Here is a 17,513-nt window from a genome sequence, read left to right as displayed (position 1 = left end):
ACCATTGATGTGATTTTTTTTTTTAAATTTTATACTACTTTTTTTAGAATCGATAACTGGAGATGAGGCGTCCACGTTGGCCATTCAGAGCCTGACTTTTAACCTTGGCCACGAATATTGGTTGAAGACGGTCAACGCGTCATCTAATCCTATGACTACAGTCAGTCGAGTCACGAGGTCACGGCATGAGAACACGCCCTCCAGTGGCGCTTCCATTGACGAGTGGTTTGCCTACGTCACCGCTTCACGTAACCAAGGCAGGTTCTAGCTTTATATTTCCTATTCACACCGGTTTAGGGTGGGTAGCACTTTGTATTTCTTGTTTTAAGTTTACTTTTGTCATTGCTTTGTGTCTGTTAAGCCCCTTTGTTCTATGCACAAACAAGATGTCAGGTGGATTTAACTATAAAGGGATAGCCTAACAGTTAAATTGGATAAAGCATCCAATTCTTCAGGTGAGGGGTTTTATTCTCAAGTTGTTTGTTACTGAAGAAGATATGGGAGATATTCTATACCGTCCAGGTTTTTGTCAATCTAAGGCTGCGCATTTCTTTTTTTTTTGCCTGATGCTGTTGTTGCATGTGTAACTTTCTAGCAACGTGTTTCATTTCTGGTGGGCTATAACGTTACATTCGTTACTTCCAGTATCCTATATTTAGTTGTGGAGTTGAGAAGGAGTTATCTTTCTGGCGCCAGCACTACCTGACTATTCACTATAGAACAGCTAGCATTGTGTTTCGCTAACCATACCGGTGTAGCCTCCACGTCCACACTAGCCATCAAGACTTTTCCCAAAAACATGTGTTCTTCAGCAGTCGAGTGTAGCAAGAATTGACAGCGATAGACACGTGTTTCGCCCATGAGGCTGGGCTCATCAGTATCGCACCACTAATTCATGCCACATAGTTCTCAACCGCTTCAATTGAATCCTTACCTTTGGCGACGGTTAGTTTAGTTGTTTTCTTTCCACAAAGGTAAAGAATAAGATTCAATTGACTGACAAAAGCAGCGGTTGAGAACTGTGTAGCATGAATTAGTGGTGCGATACTGATGAGCCCAGCCTCGTGGGCGAAACACGTGTCTATCGCTGTCAATTCTTGCTACTCTTGACTGCCTAGAAATATAATTATATTTTGTTGTCGTGTAATTCGTGTTAATGCCGCCTGTCAGTTAAACATAATACAATGACTCTTGAGTATGTTAATTAAAGTTTTCATTGTTTGCTACATGGACCTGTAGCTAACGTTCTCCAATCTCCATCAACCAGTTTGGTTTGTAGTCAAAAAAAGGTTGTGAAGTGCGAAGTGGGTTCCTCTTCTTCACAAAACCTTGAATTTTCGACTAGTTATACTGACGCTCAGGCCTTTATTCTTCGTTTTAGAACTGACCATGTTACGTACCTTGAATGACGTCAGCAGCCAGGAGAGCGGTTTCAATTGGTCGTCTGCTGGTGGCCCGACCAGCAGCGGATCGGGTACTACATACAATCACGACACCGACATCATATTTGCCTTACCTAAGCTACAGCTTGACGCCAGAACGGAACACATGCAAGGACCGAATGAACCTGACGTCACAAGTGCGGGTACGATAACATTTGAATGATTGCCTAACGGAACTCTTTTCAAAAGTCTTCGGTATTTTTTTAATCAAAGAGGAAACCATTCCTCTTCACTTACGGTAGGCTAGTACTATATCATCCATAATCTTTTGCCAAATGCTGCTGAGATACTTTTACAATCGCATTTTCAAATGTTTTCTTGGAGTGTTGCAACAGTGTATGTAGCTGAGGAGAGGCATTACAGAATGAAAGTAATGTAATTTTTAGACTGAAATGTGAGTAATCAATCCAGCATGTCTCGGTTGCAATATTAAAGTTGCTGAAGATTTCATATTAACAAGCGCTCTCGTTGACAGTTCCAGCGAAGCTGCTACAGGCTGCAGTCGAAAACATGTCTACGCCTGAAGCCATACCTTCATTGTTGAGTGCTTTAAACAGGAAAATACATTTACTGCCATTTTAATAAGGTCTTGGGTATGACCTAACAAGGTACCGAACTCACCGTCTTCGGACGCTATCAAACCGCTACACCACGGAGCTGATGTAGAAATACTAGCGTTGTGCTGGACAACGACGGTTATCAATGCAAATACCTTGCTGAGATCGTTTCGTTCCTTTCAGACAAACCTGTGGTAGAGTGCAGCTTCGTCACAGAGTTCACCGACCACATTTGCGTGACGATGGACGTCGAATTGATCATGTGCCTGCACGACCTCGTATCTTCCTACCTCAAAGTAAGTGCTGTGTAGGCGTATTAGTTAAGCCTTAAGCGATTCCTCCGCCAGCAAAACGTTGCGAATAGCAACGTTGATATAAAGCAGGGGTTCCCAACCTGTGGTACGCGTGCGGGAGGGTATGGTCGCTACTCCTCACACCCGTTGGTCGACGTTGCCTTACATGCGATAGTGGGAGCTCCCGATGTTGGGGTTGCTCAGCGAAGGCAAGTCGACCCTTGTGTTCTGCCAGAAACAACTTAGGTTTGTGATACCGAAATAGAGCAAAATCCCGAAAGCGGATTAGGCTGTTTCGTGCCACACTCGAAGGTTTTTTAGGTGGTACGCGGGTAGCTTCCGTTTTATTCACAACTTTATATTTTGTTTATCTGGTTTTGTGTTTGGGAACGTTCAAATATTACGTAACGCCTTCGAGGGGGAGGGGGGGGTTTATGCAAAGCGTTACGTTAGCGTCACATCGGGGGGGAGGGGTTCAAGCAAAACGTTACGTAACGCTTTCGAGTACGGAATGGTAGTTTTTTGTGCTGAATTCGTAGTGAAAAAGCGTTACATGGGGGAGGGGGGATTGAAAAAAGCGTTACGTTGGCGTTACATGGGGGAGGGGGGGTCAAAAATTCGGAAAAAAAGCGTTACGTAATATTTGAACGTTCCCTTTACAAAAAAAAAATTCCCGAAGCCTATTCTTATGTAACTATTCTTGTTGTTTCGTATCAATACGAACTTCAAAATACAGGTCATGTCAATAATTGTCAACAAGGAGCACAGTTGCTTTGAACAGTCGTACAACGCTGTTCGGTGGGACAGTGGACGTTAATTATGTCAAATGATTGCTCTTGATAGATATCATCTACTGTTTCATAGCTTAAGCTACAAAAGCGTTGAATAATGCGTGTTGTGAACTAAAAATAGATCGGAATAAAATGTTCAATAACGGTTACAAGGAATGTTCTCCAATAAACTGGCTCAGTATGGCCTCTTCATACTCAACGCTAGCTTCCCATGCTGTTCCACAGCTACCGATTTTCCCTTCCTCGTGGGAATGCGAGCAGGGATTTTAAGTCATGATGAACATCAAGTCAAAAATTGAAACCGACTAGGTGCGCCCGGAAATGACTTTCGATGCGCTGTTGGTTTGTTTGTTTTTCATATCTTTATCCTGCATTTACACCGCGTATCGATCAATTGGTGGACAGTAAACAAAAATGTCATTAAATTTAGTTGTGGTGCTTTAGTGTTATTTTAGTAGGCCAATATTATTATTCTGAATAAAATATGATTCGATCAAATTAGTTGTTCTGCAATAATTGGTACTACGCTTGGCAGTACAGAGCGTCTAAGTGGTACGAGATCGTAAAAACGTTGGGAACCCATGATATAAAGGGTAACTTTCCCTGACTGAATATCGTTGTGTTCACTTTTAGAGTCTATTGTGAAAATAACATGAGCTTTTAGTTTTGAGGCTAGGTACACTGGTACAGGTGACGTGTTTTCCCCGTCTCTGGAGAAAAAAATGTAGCAGTTTACGGTGGACCTATTGTTGTCGTAAGCTTATGGCTTTTGAGACTGAAGATTTCGAGAAACCAGTTTTCCTTAAGCTTTTCAGCGGTTTCGAACCGGAGTTCCTTTGACCGTCATAGACTTACAAAGTGATGACTTGCGGCAAGTGTTCTAATGAATAACATTTTCCAGGAGAAACAACAAGCCTTATCGAACAAAAATCGTGTTGGTTCTGTTGGGAGTGATAATCATTCGTCCGTAGTGGATCCGATCGATATCCGACAGTTTGAATGCAAAACCTGGCAGCTGGAACCGACGGTTAGGCTGATCTCGTGGGCTGGCAGGAGAATCGAGCCAGTCGGGGTGGACTACATTCTGCAGAAACTGGGCTTTCGTCATGCTCGTACCACGATACCGAAATGGTTTCAAAGAGGGGTTTTAGACGTTCTTGACCAAACACTTGCACTTATTGTTGAGAACCTGGTTGTAACCATGATGCAACAGAAGAAAGCAAAACCCAATTCTTGAATCAATTGTAACTTAATATGCTTGTACACTGGTAAGTACACTGGCAAGTACAGACGTTCTTGACCATTGTAACTTAATATGCTTTCCATTGGTCGAATTGCGGCAAAGGTCATCAAAAAAACCGCGTCTGCCCAGCCAATTTTTTTCTGCCAAGACTGCTTTGCTGGTCCAGCCGGTCTGTAAATTGCGGTTATGATCGCAAAATTTACGTCGTAATTTATTATTTAATTCAAGTTCAACTGTGAATTTGAAATTAAGCAGCTGCATTCCTGTGCATATTCCTATCCCTGTTCAACGCAGGCTACCTACTGTAGTTTGATATTAAGTAGTACTAGTAATTACTGATGTCTCACTCTCATATATAAGTTACTCGTGCTGTTTTTATTTCTTAAAATGTTTATTTTTAGTAATTGTGAAATAAAGGCTTATTAATATTATTGATGTACAGTGCGCAATGATCTGGCACAACATTTTAAAGCAGGAATTCTGCAATCTGCATTACCTATAGACGTTTTTCAAATATCGTACACGTCCCTAGATGTGCGGCGTTAAGTCAGATTAATGACGTATGGGAAATGAAGTGGAAAACTCAACGTAATATAATGCAGCGACCAGTTCCTTTTATACCTTTCGTTTGGATGACAAAATAGAGACTGAATGACGCGGGGGAATCCCCAGATGAATAACGCACACAATGTTTGCTAGCTTACCTCCTCGCAATTTAGCGGTCAGCAGGACAAAGTGAAATTTGATAATAGGCAGATTGGAGAAAAAGGGATTAAGACAATTGCTGCGCGGAAAGAATCGGCCACCCCCACTAGTGGGGAACAAACCGACGATGGATTATGATGAAAGTGCTAAACACAGATCCTTCTGCGATTTTCGCGATTTGGTCACTTATTTTAGGAAGCGGATAAGCATCAAGTAACGTGAATCTATTTATCGTTTGCGAATAGTCAACAACCATTCTTGGTTTATGTCGTCCATCTCTTGCAACCAGCACTTGTGCTCGCCATGGTGAATAAGAAGGTTCGATTATTTTCTCGGACAAAAGTTTGCTCACCTCCTCCCGGATGAATTTGCGATCTTCTTGATTGAAATTCCGAGACTTAGTAGCGATGGGCTTGGAGTTAGGTTCCAAACTTTGGAATAAACGAGGAGATTCCATGGTTGAGGCAGATACCCCGCAGTAAGAGTCTCCGATCACTAACTTTCTTTGTGATCCATCAAGTTTGAACACAACTTCTTCATGCTGGTTTAGAAAACATTGGCCTAGTAGCCTATGATGTCGGCACAAAGTTTTGGTACTACTCCAAAGACGACGTTGGCATACTTTCTCTCTTGAAGTATGACATCAGTACACACTTTCCCCAGCACTTGTGCAGTCAGTTGGTCCGAAGCCATTGAAACTTTAGATGGCTTGCCTTGAGGTTGCAGTTTAATAAATTTTGCAGCTTTGGCACTCATGAAGTTGTCGGATGCACCTGTGTCCAGCAAGCAATCGAAATCCACCCCTTTTATTTGTGTACGTAGTGTGGTTTTGTTTAAGCATTCTGGGACTGCACCAAGAACAGAATACAAGTGAGATTTTTCAGCATCATCATGGGCTGTGTTGTCATCATCAAGTGGGCACTTGTGGCCTGCAAATGGTATTGCAGCTGCTTTCCGAAGGTTGTTTTGCCAAACTCGTTGGAAATGACCAATCTTGCCACAAGCATTGCAAAGCTTGTCTTTCGCTGGACAGAAGTATCTGCCACCGGCATGGAAATAACCTCCACAAAAAAAAACACTTGCGTTTTGAGCATCGGTTAGAAACTGTAGGTTTCATTGTTTCCGTTTTCACATCGCTGCTGGATTGGTTAGAAATGAATGAAGCACGCTGGGGTGAATTAGTTAAATAAGAATTTGAGTGTTTTTTGGCTTGGTCCAGCATTTGAGCTTTTCTAATGGCAGTTGGTAAATCCAATTTTTGCTCCTCAAGTAATCTCTGTCGAATTGTATTGGAGTTGATGCCATTAATAAAAGCATCTCTTGTAATTTCGTCTTTGTAGGTCTCGGCTTCTACATTTTCGAATTCGCATTCTCTTGCTAGTTGGCGTAATGCGTGAATATATTCATCGATGGTCTCTTCAGGATTTTGAACTGTGGTCATTAACAAATGTCTAGCAAACACAACATTTTTCTTTTTATGATAAGCATTGTCGAGCGCTGTCCTTGCATCTGCGATGAAGGCGTAGGTTCTGTGTGAGAGTGAGTTTGCTAGTAACCCCAGCTTGTCAATGTTCTCTGGATTTCCTTCGTTTTTTTCAACCGCAATTAGAAAAGTTTCAAAAGTTTTTTTCCAGTGATCATATAATTTCTTTGCTTCGGGCTCCTCTGGAAGGAGTTCCAGTCTCTAGGGTCGCAGCAACTTATCCATTAATACAAGTGAATAAAATTGTGATGAAACATTTAATAACCCAATTGAGGCTTTTATTCACTGAAATATAGAAACACAAAACAATAAGAACTAAAGACAAACTAATAGCAATAGGTAACGTAGTAGGCATACAACACAAACTTCTACTGTAACATATAGTTTCAAACATAAGACTGCGACGCTCTGGCAAAGCAGTTGAAAGGAAAGGTTGCTTGCGGTTCCAGAGGCATCGCGCTTCTTAATCAAGCAGCAAATGACTTAACTACCAAACACAAATCTCGGACGTTGTCAAGACGTAAATACCACAAGACACAATACATAAATGTTGAGCGATTTGGCCACATCAACATGGTGTTCAATGGTACATCTTTAAAAGACGGAAAGGGCCAAACTCGACTTTAAGACAGGCCTCGAAATTTGTTTTTGTTGACAGCGGACAAACGTGTCCGGTCTGAGCAGCTATCTCGGCGGACACACCAGTTTTAGCATCGATCATCATGCTTCACTTTATCTTGATAATTCTTCGCCATTTGAGAACTAAGTTATAGCTACGGTTTAGAAGGCTTTTTAAAATTTCAGCGAAGTCACTCTGAAAGGCTTTCATCAGACCAACGACGTGCGCTTGAAGAGTCAAAACGCCGTGTTGCTGCTTAATACGCCGCACAACTGATTAACTTTCACAGAACGAGGTCGTGTGGCTTCTTGCGTCACAATGCTCGGCACGAGTCGGAAAACTTCTACACTAACGCTACTATTTTCTGCTGTGCAAAGTTTCATTGGGCTTTTTTATTTAGGTTTATTTTTGCGTGTCATGTGAGCGAAAGTGAATTTTTCTTGGGTATTTTCTTTCTTACTGTAATACCAAAACTTAACAAATTTTGCTGCATCTTGCTGTAATAGCCTACTGGTAGGCTATAATGTAATTTTGTAACCAATCTTGCCTTACCAAGATTACTCGTAGATCAAAGCAAGACATTGTGACGCAAGATTTGAACTGTTGCGCGTGATTAGTTTACTGGTACTCCCATCGATTCTTAGCGAAGAATTCACCTTTGTTACGCTGATTCAATGTCATTAATTGTTGAAGCAACGTAAAAATCGAAAGTTTTCCAGCTTGAATGGAAGCTGAGGGACACACTACAGTATTCACATTTTCTAGATGCGCGGGAAATTATATTCTCACAACAATATTGTTCGTGCTATGCAATGACGATTTGTATCGCTAGTTCTTCTGTTATTTCTCGGCGGACAAATATGACCGATCTAGATGGTACTTCCCGCGGACATCACATGCTGTGACGGCGGGCATGTCCGCCGTGAATTTCGAGGCCTGTTAAGGTGTACCTTACAAGGAAGTTGAAACATGGAACAACATAAGAGGGAGGGGATCTGGCTTTATTTAAACGACCCTTACAACAACAAAATTCAACGGGATAACATAAGCGAGCAAAAAATGAACATGATTGAATCTAATTTCGCGTCAGTTGTTGAATAAGCTTGGCTCCACTCTCCTTGCTTTCAGTTAGAGCTCTCGCCTCATGCTCAAAGACGGAATACCGCACTCCGTTCTGCAGGGCTGCCCGCACGAATCCGGTATTAGCGGTTACCGTGACGGCTCGCTCGCTGTCACCAGTTCCAAATACAATCTAAAATGTATTATGCTTGTTCAATTTCTGACCATCACAGCAAAAACCACATCCCAACATAACAAAGGTCTAAAAAGGTAGACGCGAGTAGTAACTCTAACAATTTGACAAATTTAACTTTCTGTTGAATTTTTACCAAACAAAATCAAGCAAAATATACAGCCTTTACCACTGGCAGTGGCATCCTCAGTAAAAATAACACTACGTACCTTATAAGATTGATAAACGACATAGTTGCCTCGTCCTAGATAACCTATTTGCATCGGTGAAAAATGCTTTGGCCCTGATGCAGATAAAGCACGATAAACTACATGCGGAATATATATTTAAAAAGAAGCAAACTTACTTTTGCTCTTTCGTTGAGTTTGGAACTTGACGCAAGATCAATGGTTCGTTGCGAGGGGTTGTTTGGTACAACGGTTAATTTTGAAACCAGTTCATTCGCACGTCTCTTTTCGTTTGGCCCTCCTATTGTGGTGACGATAGTTTGAAAATGTTCAACAGCTAATTCGCATGTAATCCATTGTTTTCCTTCAAGGAATTGTTGAAGAACTGGAAGCACATTAGACTTCCTTTCTTGCTGGGCTTGCTCATCGAGAACTGGCAATCCATACACATACTGATGATGACCGTTGCATAAGTTTGACACCAAAGAAAGCATCGTGGTTATGTCCAAGTTTACTTTCTTAATCGCATTCGAACCATCCCCTAAGTGAAGGCGGTCATTTGTTTTTGTGTCTCTACATTGTGTTATCAATGCAGAAAGGGAAATTGTTTCAACAGCGGACTCTGACAAAGAATCGTCTTCATCGGAGGAATCGTTGCAATTAACAAGATATTCGACTTCACCAACCACCGACGTACCAAGACATACCAGCTCCTTGGCTAGCCCATTTGGAACTCCGTTGGTGAAGTAAAGCACAATCTTGGGAATTGTATAATCAACTGGGTGATTTTGAGCTAAATTGATAAATTCCTTTGCAATATCAACCAAGTTTTTGTCTCCATATTGGCCTTGACCTTTCCAAACAGTTTGCAAAGCAGCAGCACTTCGTGCAACAACCTTTATCCACAAATGACCCTGATTTGCAACTATGTCAACACAGATAGAACGCCTGTAAGTGAAATTATTTTTTTGTGATTACCAAAATATTAATCAAAAACATATTTGTAAACCAATATGAGCTAACAAGGCATAACCTACCATACCCAAAATCATCTTTAAAGGGTTGCAGAAGAGAAGTGATGTATTCATAACCGATCTCATGAACGACAGTCAAGATTGTTTGTAGACTTGTTAAATTGGAGCTTGTCAAGTGACTCTGCTTCACCTCTAGCTTTCCAGCACATAGTTTCTTTAAAAATCTAAGAGACAAGCAAAAATCAACATTCACCCAGTAAAGCACACTTTTCTTAAAACAGTATAGAGAAAAAAGAAATCAAAATTTTATTTCATTTAATTTACTTATATAAACAGCTCATTTCTTGCTTATACAGTAACTATACAACACATATAAAGTTTTTTAAGCATTTATGATCATTGTGAATCCAGTACCCTGTTTTACGCAATTTTTTAGAAAAAAAAAATTAACTAAAGTTTTCAAAAAATTTCAAGACTACGCGGTACGTCATGATAAAAATGCATTAATTTAACTTGAAATATATAAATTTGCACAAGTTTGTCACAAAATTATTGTCAAATGTTAAAGTTTAATTGTAATGCTACTCAGTAATTATTCATTTTTGAAAAATAAAAGTGTTTAAGTGCGACCAACTGCAGTTGACTCTCAACAACTTTTGATTGCAACTATTTGCATTTTTTGTTGCATTCTGGCATGACTATCAGGACTAATTTCAAGACAGCACAACTAGGTACCGGTACACACTTTTGAATGGAATGTAACCACTGAGATGTTGGATTTGTCCTGTAGGCTGTATCAATTGCCTTTGTTCCATGACAGTTGTCTAGCATATACAGTGTCAGTAGACTACAACTATGCCCAGGGGGACAACTTTTCCAAAAATATGTGAGTTAAAGTTTGGCGTACCTTGTTTTAAGAAGCAGCCTAATCGAAAGAATTTTTTCTACAAAGTATTTGAACTCATATTCTTTTGAAGATAAAATTTAAATTAGCCTACTGTATTAATAGCTATGGCACCAAAATGGAAACCAACCTATGATAATACTCGAAAGTATAATGTGCAATGAGAAAAAACCATTTGTATGGCAGAAAAAGTCTTCCAAAAAGTGTTACGTAGTAAGTCTGTTAAAATATGTTTTATGATATAGTCACAATGGAGCAAGAGAGCCTTTAGTTGAGTCCGTTTCTAGCATCTTAGCAGTTATGTACAGTTTGAAATGCAGTATATTATGTGTAAGAAAATGTTTAAGTAAGATTATGTTTATGACCTCGTTAAAAGCTAACCTTCCTTATTGAAAAAAGTCAAGGAAACTAAAAAATATTCATGGGCTGAACCTGACAAATAAATTAGTTTTATTTTTTAGCCATAGCTTTTGTTGCATAGGCTTATAATAATAAAAAAAGTAAAAAAATCTTTGGAGTGGCTATTTTTACCCACTTGTTGCTATGGTTACAATCAGGTGTTGTCAGAGTTAGAATTAAAGTTAGGAAGGGTGAAAGTAAGGGATAGAGTTAGGAATAAAGTTAGGGTTTTGATCTTAGCCCAGGATTAAAAAAATTTCCAAAATACAAGATTTTATTTTCAACAGTTTTAAACTTTTCTCAAATTAGGGAAGAATTCCTTATCTGGCAATGCTATTGAGGCTATATTTTCACTACATAGTGTAAATATAGTCACAGCCAAAAATCATTTAACCACAACTCTACTTGCTGACAAAACCTGTCCTCTTGAGTGATAAAAACATGGTGGGCCTACTAATATCACTATTAGGCTACTGTTGCATTCCAGAATGGCCCGTTTCGGTGAGTTCGATCCCTATTCAATGATTTTTTCAATTTTTTTTTTAAATTATAGGGTACCATAGCCTAATTATCATTGCCGTTTTAGGGTTAGGGGGTAGGATTAGGGGTTAGAGGTTAGGAACTCACCGAATAGTAGCACACCCGTTGCATTCAGAGCCGGATTTAGCTGATGGGGGGCCCGGTGCACTTTTAGATCGAGGGGCCCCCATGCCCCAGGGCACCTGTGCCCCTTCCTAAATTCGGGCCTGGTTGCATTACTATGGTGAGTTGCCAAGCCAAACAATATTTAATACCAGGTGAGCAAATTGTAACTTACGTCGAAGCACATGCAGCTAACTGACCTTTTTTTCATTCTCTTTTTATAAGATTAGTATTTCTAGTATAAATTTTTTTTTATTCAAACAAAGAAATGAAGATTAATGGAAAAAATAGATCATGAGCAAATTTTTCCAAGGGGGCTACCAGTAATTAGCGAGTAAACTATTACTTAGGTAAACTACTTCATAGAAGTAAAGTAAAAACGAACCTAATGCAACAGATTTTGTAACTCTTTTTTAATTCACGATGTTCGAATGTGACTTTTTGATGAACTACTTTGCTCACCTCTGTATTGCACAATCTACCATAACCATAGGATCTATTGATACATTAGGCCTACAGTACATTCAAATTTTAGGTAGTACAACCTTATTTCCGATTTTATTCGATTTGCAAGTTTAATTGATCCAGGCAACGGTATTCCACAATTTTGAAAACTTTCAGTATTTTTCAATAATCCTTCTGCTTCTTCAATGCGTTTTTCGATTGCATACAATTTGTCATCATCATCCATTTTTCTCCAGCATTTTGATTTTCTAACTCTGGAGCAGAGTTGCCAGAACCTAAAAAACTTTTCAGCCAAAAGTAAGTGGCACCATAGACTTTACATACGTAGACGAGAAACTTGGCTTTTTTCGTGCTTTATCTCCGTTCCAGTCACGCTTCAGTGGTCCTAACTGACTTCCCTCAGAAGGTTGCGAGATTGCCGGCAGCATATTAAAAAAAAAGAACTCTATTGCAGAAAATTAGCGGTTGGTTTGATGGAATGATGCTTGTGTACGGTAATTGAGATGTCCAGTGAGACCTTATCTCATATTATTATTGTTATTATCATATTATAGACCTAGCTTACAGTTGCATTATAAGCATTTCAGCAAGGTAGGTAGGCCCAGATCAAGTTACTTTACTTAGTGGTAGGCCTATAACATTCTGTCATTCCATGGCTCCAAGTTTCTGTTGTGTTCCTGGATGTTCTACCAGGTATAAAAAGGAACACTATGTTTACATTAAGCAAGTGAAAAGTTTAAAGTTTTTGAAGAAAGACACTGATGAATATCAACATCAAGAATTGCTTAATCGTTTGGTATTATCATATCGAAATCCAAATGCAAAAGAAGATAGGCTAACATAAACTCTCAAATTCATCGTGGGCAATGTAGAATTTGCGAGAAGCATTTCAAAACTTGTGATTTCATCTTGAGTAAGTTCTGTTGAATTTCATCATTGATTGCTGGTATCAGTTGAAAAATCGGTAGGTTTACAGACAGTAGGCCTATCGGTATGCTAAATATTCATATTACGTTAGGTGACTTAGGTGACGTTAGGTGACAAGGCGAATATCTCAAGACAGCCTCGAAGCCTACTTTGGTCACCAAAGAGCGTTGGGGAGAAGGCACCAAAATCCCAATATTCATGAGTTTGGATACCGAAACAACACCATTGTGTTAAAGCGCGAATTACATCACGGTTGTGCAGTTAGTCAACCTTTCAAGAAACGCCGGAAAGAGTAGTGGTCCATTTTTAAATTTGCTTGTGACTGCCTAGTGTTTTATGATAATGTTAATGTTGAGTTTCTGCGAATGAATTATTATTGATTGATATTCTTTTTGGGAAAAAAAACAACAACAAATAACTGGAAATACTTGTATTCAATAAGCGAAAAGAAAGCAATTCGTCCTCTACTCTAGTGTAAGGTCATAAGAGAAATAACACATGACTTAAAAAGGCAAGCCGAATAACAGATAAAATACAACAATCACAGCCAACAAATAAGAATACGGCACAGAACACAAATAGAAAAAACGAATCACTTACAGTACAGAGTTCAATAGCAAGTTACAGCAAAACGATGGCCCCTAATTTTAAAAAATAAGCGAGCAATTTTGTGGACGCACGAGACGCATGGCCTGGTATCTTCAAGATCCATATGTAGGCTACACACATTTGTTGTATATGTGCTTGGACATGTGGCGATGCCAGACACTCGTTCATAATAGGTCTATTTAAATCGATACCAGCGAACGACTTGCTCTTTATCCTCGTCACTGATAACAATGTCTGAAGATTGCTGGCAGCAGCTTCATTCTTCCATTCGCAAAAAATTATTGGAATAACATCTAAACATTTTAGGAGCTCGCCTATCGAAAGACCAATTTCGCAGAACAACCGCTTAGCGTCTTGAGAAAATAGCCGTAGCCTATCAATCGCCCTTCACCACGACTTTTCAAAAACTCTGAAAAAGAAAGCACAACCATCTCAATGTTAGCTACTGTATATCTGTAAAACAGGAATACATTTTACTTTATCAAAAATCAGCCGACCAAAAGCCTTACTCTTACTGCTCTTACAAAAAGTAACAATATTTCTTTTATCATGCACATTGCACACTCTCTAAGGGGGCTGAACTGAATTAAAATCTCGGTAGTAGGACTATTTGACAAGATCAAACTTCAAATGAAATCGGAAACTTGAATGTGGAAACTCCCAAGCAGGTCTGGATCAAATGGTCCTATGCATAACGCCTCCGCCGTTTTCCCGTAAATGGAGGATAAAGATGAAGAATTAAAAAAAGCATGCAACATTCTTCACTAGTTGGTTGTTCTTAAATCGATTGTTGTCATAAAATTAGCCTACAACTTACCGTCGTAAATGGAAGTCATGACTTCAATAGCTTTTGGAATAATGTCGGAAGACTTCTTTGCCAATCCTGCTGCAACTGCTAGGCACGATCCACGTTGAATTACAGTAGGCTATTTCCGATAAAGCATTAGAGTGGTATCTGGTTGGTGTATAGCCTACCGATGTATTAAGACTTAAACTTAAAGCTTTGTAATCAAAGTCACAAAAAATTATCTCATATCTTTTAAAACATAAAGCTTACGGGCGGAAGTCGGTATGAGCGGCAAAAGTCTGGGTCCAAAATAGGCAGTTGTAAAGAGAACCACAACAAACAGTCTCTGTTGAAGTAGATTAACATGTTAAACCATAGATTTTAGACAGACTATGTCAACGATAGAGTTGAAGTATTACTAGTAAAAGTTCCGCTGAAATATTTTACTGTCCGAAGCACGGTCTCCATTCACAGTCTCTATATTACTATATATATTATATTATTAATATAGAAACTGTGCTCCATTATTATCTCCACGTGTATTTCCCAATCTTCATCAGAAAGGAATAGGTTTTCACCAGACACTGCCATTGCTATTCCTGTATAAGCAATAACCATGAAGCTTCCGCTTCCAGAAGTTTTAAATTGTAAGAAAGTGTCATTTTCTGTTTTGCCAATGGAAAGCCAGTTAGATCCAGTCATGCGTGGCAAGGCAGACACATGATTTTAACGTCGCTTTGGTTTGTTGCATTAAAATCGCTTTTTTCTTTTTTCGCAGTTTCTCGTCTACGTATGTAAAGTCTATGGTGGCACTGAGCTGAAACGCTTGTGAGTTAAAACAGCGCTGCTTGATCATGACATTTTTCTACTTAAAAAATTAAGCGTTACTTAAAAAACAACTGTCCAGTAAATTAAAGTGGAATTTAGAACCTCCAAAAAATCTTGTATTGACAAAAAAGTTGTTGCCTTCACTCTTTATATCATTTCAAAACTCATTTTTTCTAGCCAAAGAATTTCGTTTCAACAAAGAAGCTTTTTTTACCAGGACAAAATTACCATTATTAGCCTTTTTCATAACTATTGGTTGTGATAGTGTATTTGGATGATGATGATGGTTTTGCCCGTCGCAATTTAAAACAGTCTTTAACCTACTCATCAGCAGTCATCACAGACATGAGATGGAAATCATTACCGGTACTCTCACCACACCACCACGGACGTAGCCACGGAAAAGAGTCTGGGGGAGTAGGTTAATCGCTCCAAAGATTTTATCTTGTCCTTTTCCAAAAAAAATGAGTTTTTAATATTAGGCTACCAGTCTACCACCTACAATACTTTAATGACATTGTATTTTGAATGTTTCTCGGCAGCCGATTTGTAGCAAGAATTGACAGCGATAGACACGTGTTTCGCCCATGAGGCTGGGCGCATCAGTATCGCACCGTAGAGGTGTTAAACTGTTTTATTCGCATCAACAGCGCACGGGTACAAAGGATTGACACGGCGAGAGAGCACAAACAAACATAGCCAGGTCGAAGACTTTTCGCCGCGGGGTGTGGCGTGATTTAGGGGTGACAATGCACCCGGAGGGGTAAGTCCACCAGCTTAGGTCGCGGGGGCCAGGCTGGGGAGTCGAGGTACCTGTGGAGGGAGAGTGTGGATCGAAAACGTTACATGACCCGTCAGCAAATTTAGAATGGCGGAGTGGGCCAGGGAGACAGGCTCTTTCTGCATTGCCCAGAAAGATGGCCTGCGACGGGCCGGGCGACCCGTCGCGTGTGGACGCTGGAACCGGCAGTAATTGACCGCCGGGCAGCGCCCACGTCTCCTTCACGCGACCTCGGCGCAGGTACTTGACTCTTATACCCGGTCTGCCAGTAGGCAGAGCGGATAAAATTGGGGTCTACCACGAGGAAGAGAGTCAACTATTTAAGGATAATTTGGCTCTCGTGGCAGACGAAATTCAAATAAAAATGTGGAGCAGAGGCTCGATTAATCAATAGAAACAAAAAATATAGGTGGGAATGTAATACATATTCACTGGAGAAGAGTAAGCTTTGATTCGGCGAGCACGGATGTGCACTGGCCAGACGTTGAGGCAGGTTCGCCCAACTGGGTCGGGGAGGCTAGCGATTGAAACCAGAGGCACTGATAGGCTACATTAGGTTATAGGCGAATTCTTCGTAAACAATTCTTCGTAAAGCAATTCTTCGTAAGCAATTCTTCGTAAAACAATTGTTCGTAAACAGTTGTTGCTGAAATGAAATCCGTAAAAGAATTTTTCGTAAAGCATTTCTTCGTATACATCAAATCTCCATTGCATGCACGAATAAATGCTTTGGGAAGAATTGTTTTACAAAAAATTAACTTTACGAAGAATTGTTTTACGAAAAATTGCTTACGAAGAATTGCTTTACGAAGAATTGTTTACGAAGAAAACGTCGGACACCGCTACATTACCAGGAAAAAGTAGAAAATTGGGATGGAAATTTTGAGGCTGCATCGAGTTGATCAGGGGATCGTGTTGATCCCCTGATCAACTCGACCCCACGCCCTTACGATGTCGGGCTCCGTTCCCGCACGAACCCCCGCCGTCCGACCGAGGAGAACCCCCGTTCGAACGACGGCGAGCCGCGCGAGCCGCGCGAGCCCGCGCGCCACGATTGAAGCGTGGTTTGCGAGGACGTGTCCTCTTGGGCGGCGAAGTGCCAGCGGTCCACTCTTCCAATTGAATGCCACCCGCTAAAGTAAGGTTCACTAAACTGCAAAGAGCCCGCCTGGAGCTCTTCGTCTTACTTTCCCTGACCAGTTCAACAGGGTCTTGGATGGATCGTTGAGTGTTGGGTGTGGTGGACATCCCTGGGGTAGTCTGTGGGAGTTGAAGGCAGAGCGTTGAAGGCAGAGCGAGGTTGATCCCAGCGGGCAAGAACAGCGTTACAAGGCGAAGGCAGCGTAAGATAATTCGAAACAATTGATTGATTAATACATAGAGATATAGTGATGATTGAAGTTACTTGCTGTTTAACCAGTCTCGATTCACAATGTACATGAGACATTTTATTCCTTTCCTTTGTTCATTTTTGAATGCTTGGGTTTGATGAGACTGGAGCATTATAAAAAAGATGGCACTGGTTTATAGACATAAGTTGATGATATAAGGTGATGAATTTTAAGACAATTGATATAAGGTTATGACGTCTAAACGGTTTGCTGTCTTGCGCGCTCGGATAGTTACTGCAACGTTTCTGTTATTG

At 40.3% G+C, this 17,513-nt stretch overlaps 3 protein-coding genes across 3 annotated transcripts in view; 1 reads left to right on the top strand and 2 right to left on the bottom strand.

Moving 5' to 3' along the window:
* The window catches only part of LOC145779333 (bridge-like lipid transfer protein family member 1), a 37,055-nt gene extending 32,155 nt beyond the window's left edge, over positions 1-4,900 (top strand). Inside the window, exons 50-53 of the mRNA XM_082590895.1 lie at positions 48-257; positions 1,382-1,585; positions 2,183-2,295; positions 3,985-4,900. Of these exons, the coding sequence (XP_082447021.1) occupies positions 48-257; positions 1,382-1,585; positions 2,183-2,295; positions 3,985-4,320 (863 nt within the window). The 3' untranslated portion in view covers positions 4,321-4,900. The remainder of the gene's footprint in view (positions 1-47; positions 258-1,381; positions 1,586-2,182; positions 2,296-3,984) is intronic.
* A 692-nt stretch (positions 4,901-5,592) lies between these two features.
* Positions 5,593-6,472, bottom strand: LOC145779783 (uncharacterized). The gene is made up of 2 exons (XM_082591424.1): positions 6,199-6,472; positions 5,593-6,092 (listed from the first exon to the last, which is right to left on the bottom strand). The coding sequence occupies exons 1-2, from the start codon at positions 6,470-6,472 to the stop codon at positions 5,593-5,595; spliced, it is 774 nt and encodes a 257-aa protein (XP_082447550.1).
* A 1,641-nt stretch (positions 6,473-8,113) lies between these two features.
* LOC145779566 (UPF0415 protein C7orf25 homolog) lies at positions 8,114-12,165 on the bottom strand. The gene is made up of 4 exons (XM_082591183.1): positions 12,017-12,165; positions 9,595-9,750; positions 8,732-9,500; positions 8,114-8,385 (listed from the first exon to the last, which is right to left on the bottom strand). The coding sequence occupies exons 1-4, from the start codon at positions 12,160-12,162 to the stop codon at positions 8,209-8,211; spliced, it is 1,248 nt and encodes a 415-aa protein (XP_082447309.1). The 5' UTR covers positions 12,163-12,165; the 3' UTR covers positions 8,114-8,208.
* Between the last annotated feature and the right edge of the window lie 5,348 nt (positions 12,166-17,513).

Source organism: Aplidium turbinatum, chromosome 11 (assembly GCF_918807975.1).
Source record: "Aplidium turbinatum chromosome 11, kaAplTurb1.1, whole genome shotgun sequence".
In the NCBI taxonomy this organism is placed as follows: domain Eukaryota; kingdom Metazoa; phylum Chordata; class Ascidiacea; order Aplousobranchia; family Polyclinidae; genus Aplidium; species Aplidium turbinatum.
Note: the sequence above shows the minus strand (reverse complement) of the source record. Positions and strands in the feature narration are given on the sequence as shown.

Excerpts from the sequence above, each read along its gene's own strand:
- LOC145779566 (XM_082591183.1), bottom strand. The coding sequence starts at position 12,162 with ATGGATGATGATGACAAATTGTATGCAATCGAAAAACGCATTGAAGAA. Across the intron at positions 9,751-12,016 it reads CGAATAAAATCGGAAATAAG|ATTTTTAAAGAAACTATGTG; the intron begins GTTGTACTACCT and ends CTTGTCTCTTAG. Across the intron at positions 8,386-8,731 it reads AACTCAACGAAAGAGCAAAA|ATTGTATTTGGAACTGGTGA; the intron begins GTAAGTTTGCTT and ends AATACATTTTAG.
- LOC145779783 (XM_082591424.1), bottom strand. The coding sequence starts at position 6,472 with ATGACCACAGTTCAAAATCCTGAAGAGACCATCGATGAATATATTCAC. Across the intron at positions 6,093-6,198 it reads TTTAACTAATTCACCCCAGC|GTTATTTCCATGCCGGTGGC; the intron begins GTGCTTCATTCA and ends TTTTTTGTGGAG.